We start from the raw sequence: 12045 nt of genomic DNA, 5'->3' as shown, positions 1-12045 counted from the left end.
AAGCCCCAGGACAGTGAAGGGGTTAACCCCCAGTGACGGCGCTGAGTGACTGACAGCGTGGTAGGAGGAAGGGGCAGGGTGACTCACGTGGAGTGAGGAAGCGCGAAGAGAGAGACAGGAGAGGAGCCGCAGCAGCGTGGAGAAGACGGGCAGAGTAAGTGCCTGTCACAGCCGCACGAGACGCGGTCTACGTCGGGTGACCCCCGCTGACCTCTAGGAGAAGGGAGAGAGAGAGGGGACGCGGCGCGCCTCCCCATCCTCTAGCCTGGCACGGAGAAGCGGGCTGCACGGCGGTGACCCCCGCTGACCTCCCCAGCAGCGAGCCAGCACCAGCGCGCCAGAAGGAGGCAGCGGGAGAGACGGGTGACGTCACGCGACCCCCGCTGACCTCGAGAGACACGCAAGGAGCAGCCTGACAGTGCCAGACCCGGGACCCGCGGCGTGTGACGGAGCGGCAATCCCCAGCGCGGAGGAGAGAGCCAGTGCACTGCCCACGCTATAGGGGCTTAGTGCGACAGTGCTGAGACCTTGCCCGCACGCCAGAGGAGTGAGAGAGGCCCTGTAGGCTGCTGCATTGGTTGGGCTGAGTCTACAGGATCGCTGAGGGAGACTGCCTCCATCTTGAGGTTTCAGGATTGAGAAGGACTGGCCGCCATCTTGTCACCCCTCCTGAGCAGGAGCACCTAACCGTGAGTGTTGCCCTTGAGGCCCCTAGGGATCCGGCACTACACCTACTTTAAGCCCCACCAGAGTCATACCCAACACAGGGGTAGACCCTGCATCCTTGGAGTTGGGCACCCCCCCTGTTAGTGGCCTGCCCGCAACTTCCAGGCCACCGGCCTTTCTTCCCCCGGACCGCCCTACCCAGTGAGGAAACTCGTTCACTATAAGGGCCGAGAAGGCCTCCTCACTGCTGCTAAGACTGCATACGGGCCAGTAAATACCCAAGACATTAGGCAGACCCTACCCCTGTCCCACGACTGGATATGTGCACCACCATGGGCCCCAGCCAAACCCCTGTGCACAGGTCGGGCCATTAGGGCCTGCGAGTTAGGACATTGTAAAATTGTTGCGAAGGGTTGTCAGGTGTAAGTTGAGTAAGTTACCGGTAACTTTAGCTTAGTTTGGGATACGTCACTAGTACAGAGAAAGGTGTCGTAAAACATTTCCTTTTACTCGAATGTTTATTGCACTGTGAAACATTTCCTTTTACTTGAATGTTTATTGCACTGTAAAACATTTCCTTTTACCTGAATGGTTATTGCACCGTAAAGCATTTCCTTTTTACCTAAAATTAAAAGGTAAATCTAATCTGATAGTGGAGTGTTCTGTGTCCATTCCTGCATCCTGAGAAGACTCCTGACTGAGATCCGGATATTGGGGAAGCACGGCACCGCCGTACCCATAAGGTAACTCCTCCTTGTGGGCCCTACAGTTTTCTGGCGTCACGAACAGGATCTAGTCGACACGGAGTATAATCTGATCCCAGGATGGACGCACCACAGGCCGGGGGTGGGCAACCGCCCGACGTGCCCCCCAACGGCGACCAACAGGCTGCCCCGCCAGTGGCAGTGCCTGCTCCAGCAGCAGCTCCTCACGCCCCCATCACGCTACCCTATTACTTTGGGGCCCCATGGATGCTGACCTACAGTGGGGATCCCAACAAAGGCGCCACGTTCACGGCATTCAGGAATCAGATGAAGTCCATGGGTCAGCTCTATACCCCAAGTGAAGAGCAGAGAGTGCAGATATTAGTTGGCCAACTCACGGGCTCTGCCCTTAGCGAGGTCGAATCGTGGGAGGACGACCAAAAGAAGAACGCCGACCAGATCTTGACTCGGCTAGCCACGATCTTCGAGACCGCCACCCTCCCGGAGTTGAAGATGCAACTCTACGGTCGGAAACAGCGACCAGGCGAAAACCTCCGGGACTTCGCCATAAGTCTACAAAAGACCCTGAGGCTCATCCAAGCGGCCGACAAGGATGAGGTGCGTAACAGTGATGAGGCGCTCACACTCCAATTCGTGGAAGGGGTGTCGAACTCCAACATTAAGACCCAACTGCGACTCCTAAGGATGCAGATGTCGGGGAAGTCCTTTGCTGATTTTAAGAACGCCGCCATCTTGACCGTCGGGAACCACGTGGACCCCGAGGTGGAATACCCGGAGATGGTGGGGGCCCGAGGAGCCGTAGCCTCGAGCTCGGAACAAGTCGGCCGACTGAAGGGCCCAGCCAGCCGGGGTGGCCAACCACCAGCGGATGATTCAGAGCAGGCCCTCCAACGTCAGGTAGAAGACCTGGCCCTCGGGATGGCAGCTATGCAGCGGGACATACGCCAGCTGGTGCAACAGACCACGCCGGACCACGAGGAAGCCAGATGGAGGGCGGAGAGGCAGCCGTCAAACCGGAGGTGATGGGACCCGCCTCGGGAATATGGGAGGCGAGCCTCGGATCAATTTGACCATCAAGGTCGACCCATCTGTCACCACTGTCAGGAGGCCGGGCACGTCGAGAGAATCTGCCCCTCGCCCGACCATTTAAACTCCAATGCCCCGAGGGAGAGGGCCGAACCTCGGGGAGAATGCCGGGAGTAGACTCAGACCCGGAGGAATGGTGGGCCCAATATGTAGGACAATGCCCGAGGATCCCAGTGGTGATCGATGGGATAGAGGCAGTGGCCACGATCGACACTGGGTCACAGGTATCCATGATACAGTTACCCACTCTCCAAAAGTATTGGGGAAAAGAAGTACCGCTCAGACAGCCCCCCACTCAGGTGAAGGTGGTCGCTGCCAATGGCCGCGAGGTCATATGCAATGGGTACTGGGAAGCCGATTTACAGATTGGACGAACATGTTTACCCAGGCAGGGGTATTTAGTGATCACCTGTGGGGAAGGGAGAGTCGCCCCCATCATCCTGGGCATGAACATATTAAGGAATTGCCCTGAGGAGCTGATTGCAGCGTTAAAACAAGAACCAGTTAACCAAGACCAAGCTGGAGAGTTCACCCAACAGCATATCATCTGTGTCCAGGGGAGCCAAGTGGGCGAGAGAGTGCTGGCCCCGCGTACCCAAGGGACGGTCAAGTGGTTTAACGTCCGAAGGGGGTATGGCTTCATCAACCGGAACGACACGAAGGATGACATTTTTGTCCCCCTACAGCCCTTAGGAGGAGCCACTCGCGGAGATCTTCGTACAGTCTCAGAGAAGGCGAGGCGGTGGAGTTCGACGTGGTAGAGGAGGAAAAGGGTGCCAAAGCGGTGGACGTGACTGGTCCAGGTGGGCTGCCAGCGAGAAGAAACCGGCCGGACCTCGACAGGCGTCCTTTCCGCAGGCGTACCCATCGGTGTCAAAGTGAGCAGATGGCGGCATCGATTTCCCTCAGGCCAGTCTCGCGGCATTCATTCTCAGAAGTGAACCTCGTCCCCGCCAATAGAGGACAGAAGCCGGTCGCTGAAGAGGAGTGGAATTGCCGCACCCCTATGGTTAACAGACGCCCACGGCGTAGAGTCCGCCATACCTGGGAGGCCGAGCCCTACATGGTCACCAAGAAACCGAGGGCAGTGGTCGAAGTCCACGGAAGCGGAATACCAGACGAGGCCCAACTGTGTTGTGGGTACACTACCAGCATGGTCTCAATATTTAAGTCCCACGCCCTAGGGCGCTATCAGCATTGTATCTAAATGTGTCCTACCGTTATGTATAATGCCGTTCTAATGTTATGCAAAATATGTATGTGTAGGTTGTTTGCTTATAATTTTGCTGTGATAACGGTTAATAGGTTGTCCTCCTTACTGAAAGTATGTGGACTGTGAAAGAGACTTTATTGATTCCGAACTTTTTGAACGGTTCAGACTTGTGGCTCCAGTAGCGTGGTGTGAGGACACAACCACAAAAAAGTATGGGCAGATGTAAGCCCCAGGACAGTGAAGGGGTTAACCCCCAGTGACGGCGCTGAGTGACTGACAGCGTGGTAGGAGGAAGGGGCAGGGTGACTCACGTGGAGTGAGGAAGCGCGAAGAGAGAGACAGGAGAGGAGCCGCAGCAGCGTGGAGAAGACGGGCAGAGTAAGTGCCTGTCACAGCCGCACGAGACGCGGTCTACGTCGGGTGACCCCCGCCGACCTCTAGGAGAAGGGAGAGAGAGAGGGGACGCGGCGCGCCTCCCCATCCTCTAGCCTGGCACGGAGAAGCGGGCTGCACGGCGGTGACCCCCGCTGACCTCCCCAGCAGCGAGCCAGCACCAGCGCGCCAGAAGGGAGAGACGGGTGACGTCACGCGACCCCCGCTGACCTCGAGAGACACGCAAGGAGCAGCCTGACAGTGCCAGACCCGGGACCCGCGGCGTGTGACGGAGCGGCAATCCCCAGCGCGGAGGAGAGAGCCAGTGCACTGCCCACGCTATAGGGGCTTAGTGCGACAGTGCTGAGACCTTGCCCGCACGCCAGAGGAGTGAGAGAGGCCCTGTAGGCTGCTGCATTGGTTGGGCTGAGTCTACAGGATCGCTGAGGGAGACTGCCTCCATCTTGAGGTTTCAGGATTGAGAAGGACTGGCCGCCATCTTGTCACCCCTCCTGAGCAGGAGCACCTAACCGTGAGTGTTGCCCTTGAGGCCCCTAGGGATCCGGCACTACACCTACTTTAAGCCCCACCAGAGTCATACCCAACACAGGGGAAGACCCTGCATCCTTGGAGTTGGGCACCCCCCCTGTTAGTGGCCTGCCCGCAACTTCCAGGCCACCGGCCTTTCTTCCCCCGGACCGCCCTACCCAGTGAGGAAACTCGTTCACTATAAGGGCCGAGAAGGCCTCCTCACTGCTGCTAAGACTGCATACGGGCCAGTAAATACCCAAGACATTAGGCAGACCCTACCCCTGTCCTACGACTGGATTTGTGCACCACCATGGGCCCCAGCCAAACCCCTGTGCACAGGTCGGGCCATTAGGGCCTGCGAGTTAGGACGTTGTAAAATTGTTGCGAAGGGTTGTCAGGTGTAAGTTGAGTAAGTTACTGGTAACTTTAGCTTAGTTTGGGATACGTCATTAGTACAGAGAAAGGTGTCGTAAAACATTTCCTTTTACTCGAATGTTTATTGCACTGTGAAACATTTCCTTTTACGTGAATGTTTATTGCACTGTAAAACATTTCCTTTTACCTGAATGGTTATTGCACCGTAAAGCATTTCCTTTTTACCTAAAATTAAAAGGTAAATCTAATCTGATAGTGGAGTGTTCTGTGTCCATTCCTGCATCCTGAGAAGACTCCTGACTGAGATCCGGATATTGGGGAAGCACGGCACCGCCGTACCCATAAGGTAACTCCTCCTTGTGGGCCCTACACAGGTATTACCGGGCTGTACATGGCTGTGGTCTGTGTCCTGTGTATAATATGTGTGATATGTAACAGTCTCTGTGTCTCTCAGACAGTCACACGCTGCAGTATTATTACACTATAAGATATATGTATGTATACAGGTAATACCGGGCTGTACATGGCTGTGGTCTGTGTCCTGTGTATAATATGTGTGATATGTAACAGTCTCTGTGTCTCTCAGACAGTCACACGCTGCAGTATTATTACACTATAAGATATATGTATGTATACAGGTAATACCGGGCTGTACATGGCTGTGGTCTGTGTCCTGTGTATAATATGTGTGTGATATGTAACAGTCTCTGTGTCTCTCAGACAGTCACACGCTGCAGTATTATTACACTATAAGATATATGTATGTATACAGGTAATACCGGGCTGTACATGGCTGTGGTCTGTGTCCTGTGTATAATATGTGTGATATGTAACAGTCTCTGTGTCTCTCAGACAGTCACACGCTGCAGTATTATTACACTATAAGATATATGTATGTGTACAGGTAATACCGGGCTGTACATGGCTGTGGTCTGTGTCCTGTGTATAATATGTGTGATATGTAACAGTCTCTGTGTCTCTCAGACAGTCACACACTGCAGTATTATTACACTATAAGATATATGTATGTATACAGGTAATACCGGGCTGTACATGGCTGTGGTCTGTGTCCTGTGTATAATACTTGTGATATGTAACAGTCTCTGTGTCTCTCAGACAGTCACACGCTGCAGTATTATTACACTATAAGATATATGTATGTATACAGGTAATACCGGGCTGTACATGGCTGTGGTCTGTGTCCTGTGTATAATATGTGTGATATGTAACAGTCTCTGTGTCTCTCAGACAGTCACACGCTGCAGTATTATTACACTATAAGATATATGTATGTATACAGGTAATACCAGGCTGTACATGACTGTGGTCTGTGTCCTGTGTATAATATGTGTGATATGTAACAGTCTCTGTCTCTCTCAGACAGTCACACACTGCAGTATTATTACACTATAAGATATATGTATGTATACAGGTAATACCGGGCTGTACATGGCTGTGGTCTGTGTCCTGTGTATAATATGTGTGATATGTAACAGTCTCTGTGTCTCTCAGACAGTCACACGCTGCAGTATTATTTCACTATAAGATATATGTATGTATACAGGTAATACCGGGCTGTACATGGCTGTGGTCTGTGTCCTGTGTATAATATGTGTGATATGTAACAGTCTCTGTGTCTCTCAGTCACACACTGCAGTATTATTACACTATAAGATATATGTATGTATACAGGTAATACTGGGCTGTACATGGATGTGGTCTGTGTACTGTGTATAATATGTGTGATATGTAACAGTCTCTGTGTCTCTCAGACAGTCACACGCTGCAGTATTATTACACTATAAGATATATGTATGTATACAGGTAATACCGGGCTGTACATGGATGTGGTCTGTGTACTGTGTATAATATGTGTGATATGTAACAGTCTCTGTGTCTCTCAGACAGTCACACGCTGCAGTATTATTACACTATAAGATATATGTATGTATACAGGTAATACCGGGCTGTACATGGCTGTGGTCTGTGTCCTGTGTATAAATATGTGTGATATGTAACAGTCTCTGTGTCTCTCTCAGACAGTCACACGCTGCAGTATTATTACACTATAAGATATATGTATGTATACAGGTAATACCGGGCTGTACATGGCTGTGGTCTGTGTCCTGTGTATAATATGTGTGATATGTAACAGTCTCTGTGTCTCTCAGACAGTCACACGCTGCAGTATTATTACACTATAAGATATATGTATGTATACAGGTAATACCGGGCTGTACATGGCTGTGGTCTGTGTCCTGTGTATAATATGTGTGATATGTAACAGTCTCTGTGTCTCTCAGACAGTCACACACTGCAGTATTTTTACACTATAAGATATATGTATGTATACAGGTAATACCGGGCTGTACATGGCTGTGGTCTGTGTATAATATGTGTGATATGTAACAGTCTCTGTGTCTCTCAGACAGTCACACGCTGCAGTATTATTACACTATAAGATATATGTATGTATACAGGTAATACCGTGCTGTACATGGCTGTGATCTGTGTCCTGTGTATAATATGTGTGATATGTAACAGTCTCTGTGTCTCTCAGACAGTCACACGCTGAAGTATTATTACACTATAAGATATATGTATGTATACAGGTAATACCGGGCTGTACATGGCTGTGGTCTGTGTCCTGTGTATAATACGTGTGATATGTAACAGTCTCTGTGTCTCTCAGACAGTCACACGCTGCAGTATTATTACACTATAAGATATATGTATGTATACAGGTAATACCAGGCTGTACATGGCTGTAGTCTGTGTCCTGTGTATAATATGTGTGATATGTAACAGTCTCTGTGTCTCTCAGACAGTCACACGCTGCAGTATTATTACACTATAAGATATATGTATGTATACAGGTAATACCGGGCTGTACATGGCTGTGGTCTGTGTCCTGTGTATAATATATGTGATATGTAACAGTCTCTGTGTCTCTCTCAGACAGTCACACGCTGCAGTATTATTACACTATAAGATATATGTATGTATACAGGTAATACCGGGCTGTACATGGCTGTGCTCTGTGTCCTGTGTATAATATGTGTGATATGTAACAGTCTCTGTGTCTCTCAGACAGTCACACGCTGCAGTATTATTACACTATAAGATATATGTATGTATACAGGTAATACCGGGCTGTACATGGCTGTGCTCTGTGTGTATAATATATGTGTGATATGTAACCGTCTCTGTGTCTCTCAGACAGTCACACGCTGCAGTATTATTACACTATAAGATATATGTATGTATACAGGTAATACCAGGCTGTACATGGCTGTGGTCTGTGTCCTGTGTATAATATGTGTGATATGTAACAGTCTCTGTGTCTCTCAGACAGTCACACGCTGCAGTATTATTACACTATAAGATATATGTATGTATACAGGTAATACCGGGCTGTACATGGCTGTGGTCTGTGTCCTGTGTATAATATATGTGATATGTAACAGTCTCTGTGTCTCTCTCAGACAGTCACACGCTGCAGTATTATTACACTATAAGATATATGTATGTATACAGGTAATACCGGGCTGTACATGGCTGTGCTCTGTGTCCTGTGTATAATATGTGTGATATGTAACAGTCTCTGTGTCTCTCAGACAGTCACACGCTGCAGTATTATTACACTATAAGATATATGTATGTATACAGGTAATACCGGGCTGTACATGGCTGTGCTCTGTGTGTATAATATATGTGTGATATGTAACAGTCTCTGTGTCTCTCAGACAGTCACACGCTGCAGTATTATTACACTATAAGATATATGTATGTATACAGGTAATACCGGGCTGTACATGGCTGTGGTCTGTGTCCTGTGTATAATATGTGTGATATGTAACAGTCTCTGTCTCTCAGACAGTCACACGCTGCAGTATTATTACACTATAAGATATATGTATGTATACAGGTAATACCGGGCTGTACATGGCTGTGGTCTGTGTCCTGTGTATAATATGTGTGATATGTAACAGTCTCTGTGTCTCTCAGACAGTCACACGCTGCAGTATTATTACACTATAAGATATATGTATGTATACAGGTAATACCGGGCTGTACATGGCTGTGGTCTGTGTCCTGTGTATAATATGTGTGATATGTAACAGTCTCTGTCTCTCAGACAGTCACACGCTGCAGTATTATTACACTATAAGATATATGTATGTATACAGGTAATACCGGGCTGTACATGGCTGTGGTCTGTGTCCTGTGTATAATATATGTGATATGTAACAGTCTCTGTGTCTCTCTCAGACAGTCACACGCTGCAGTATTATTACACCGTGGTCTCAGGTAAAGGATCGGGGCTGCCGGAGTTCTCTATAGTTGGATATGTGGATGATCGACAGATTGATAATTATAACAGTGACTCTCGTGTTGCACGTCCTGTGGCTCCGTGGATGAATAATGAGGGACCGGAGTACTGGGAGGAACAGACACAGATTGGTAGAACCAATGAGGCTGCATTCAAACACAATGTGAGGACAGCGATGAGTCGCTTCAACCAGACTGGAGGTGAGACACACACTGCACTGTATACACACATGGCTCACACTACACTATATATACACATGGCACACACACTACACTATACATACACATGACACATACACTACACTGTATATACATGACACGCACACAAACTACACTGTATATACACATCGCACACTACACTGTATATACACATCGCACACTACACTGTATATACATCTGGCACACACACACTACACTGTGTCGCGAATCGCAGGGGGGCGGGGTTGCCGCGATTAGCCACAAGAAAAAATGTGAATCGCGGGAGAGGGGGTGTCGCAGAGAGGAGGGGGGGTCCCGGGGGGGGGGCGGGGGTTGCCGCGAATCGTGCGGTAGGGGGTGTTTGTCGTGAATCGCGGGAGGGGGGGTGCCGTGAATTGCGGGGGGGGCGCTAACCTGGTGGCTGTGGAGTAGCAGTGTCATGGCAGCATGGGGAGGCAGTGGGTATCTGGCAATGTGGGCTCACTGGGCTGGTTCTCTGTCATGTGAGTCAGAGGCTCCACCCAGCGTTACAGACACACTCACACACTTTGAGTGACAGATGTAGCCAAATATATAAGAGATGACACACAATGCACTTTATATACACATGGCACACACAATTCACTGTATATACACATGACACACACACTGCACTGTATATACACATGACACACACACTGCACTGTATATACACATGGCACACACACACTACACTATATACACATGGCACAAACTACACTGTATATACACATGGCAAATACACTGCGCTGTATATACACATGGCGCACACACTACACTGTATATACACACATGGGGCACACACACTACACTGTATATACACATGGCACACACTACATATACACATGGCACTGTATATATACACATGACACACACACTGCGCTGTATATACACATGGCGCACACACTACACTGTATATACACACATGGGGCACACACACACACACACACACTACACTGTATATACACATGGCACACACTACATATACACATGGCACTGTATATATACACATGACACACACACACACTGCGCTGTATATATACATGGCGCACACTACACTCTATATACACACTACACTGTATATACACATGACACACACACTGCACTGTATATACACATAGCACACACACTACACTGTATATACACATGACACGCACACTGTGCACTGTATATACACATGGCACACACACTACACCGTATATACACATGGCACACACACTACACTGTATATACACATGGCACACACACTACACTGTATATACACATAGCACACACACACTACACTGTATATACACATAGCACACACACACTACACTGTATATACACATGACATGCACACACTGCCCTGTATATACACATGGCACACACACTACACTGTATATACACATTAGTTAGAATTAAATATATATTTTATATTGTGCATCCTACTAATTTAATGAACAGTACTGTTCCCCTCATTGCTGAGGGGAAAGCCGCTCAGTGCACACACACTGAGCCGCACTCCCCCTGCCCGGCACTGACAGAGGGGGGAGAACAGCGTTACATAGCGGAGCGCTATGCAAAGCCGTCCTGAAAGCCGCTCATCTGCTGGAATAACCAGTAGATGAACAGCTTTCACAGCGATGTGATACCAAAGTGATACCAAAGCAGAATTGGGGGGGCGGGGGGTAGGGCTGTCTGGTGCCCATCACTGGATTAGAGTGTGCCCATCCACGAGTGCAGAGTCCTGATGTGATGTGAATCTCACAGTTATGTCCCCATACCTCCCAACATGACCCTCTCCAGGAGGGACACAATGCTCTGTTCCTGGACTTCCCTCTTACTTTATGATTGCCATCACCTGTGATGAAGCATCTTTCTTATCCATTAACCTGTTCAACACAGGTAATGGCAATCTTACATTTGGAGGGAAGTCCAGAAACAGAGCATTGTGTCCCTCCTGGAGAGGGTCATGTTGGGAGGTATGTGTCCCAGTTACTATCATGGGTACTCTTTACTTAGAAGGGCGCCCATCGCGGTGATCGCGGGCATCGCGGGCAGTACATTAACGGCCGCGACGCCCGCGATCACCGCGATTTCCCATAGGGTTCAATGTTAAATTTAGTGCTACCCGCGATTTTACATTCAATGCTTCAATGGGCGCGATTTGGCCATAGGAATCAATGTTAAATGGGCTACAGAGCCCAAATAGGCACAATTAACACTTAAATGTCCCCCCAAATTTGTCCGATCCACGCCAACCCGAAGCGTGGCGAGCGCAGCGAGCCCGCGAGGGGCGGCGGTACGCGTCCTCCGACCTTTTCATTCCCTACTATCCACGTCGGCGTGGAGTTGAGAATAGAATAGTGTGGCGAGCGCAGCGAGCCACCGAGGCCCGAAGCATGGCGAGCGGACGCGGATACCTTCACAGTTATACGCGTCCGTGGCGAAAAGCGGACACCTGTGAAGCCCGCGAGGGGACGCGTTTACCTGTGAAGGTATCCGCGTCCCCTCGCGGGGCTCGCTGCACTCGCCACGCTTCGGGCCTCG

At 49.5% G+C, this 12045-nt stretch overlaps 1 protein-coding gene across 6 annotated transcripts in view; it reads left to right on the top strand.

Annotated features, from left to right (window-relative positions):
• The window catches only part of LOC146036278 (class I histocompatibility antigen, F10 alpha chain-like), a 125620-nt gene that overhangs the window by 64141 nt on the left and 49434 nt on the right, over positions 1-12045 (top strand). For all 6 annotated transcript variants that reach the window (XM_083160192.1, XM_083160191.1, XM_083160190.1 and 3 more), the window contains one exon: positions 9241-9501. In XM_083160192.1, the coding sequence (XP_083016318.1) occupies positions 9241-9501 (261 nt within the window). The remainder of the gene's footprint in view (positions 1-9240; positions 9502-12045) is intronic.

Source organism: Crinia signifera, chromosome 9 (genome assembly GCF_055691185.1).
Source record: "Crinia signifera chromosome 9, ASM5569118v1, whole genome shotgun sequence".
Taxonomy (NCBI): domain Eukaryota; kingdom Metazoa; phylum Chordata; class Amphibia; order Anura; family Myobatrachidae; genus Crinia; species Crinia signifera.
The sequence above is the reverse complement of the archived record's forward strand: the minus strand, read 5'-3'. Positions and strand labels throughout refer to the sequence as shown.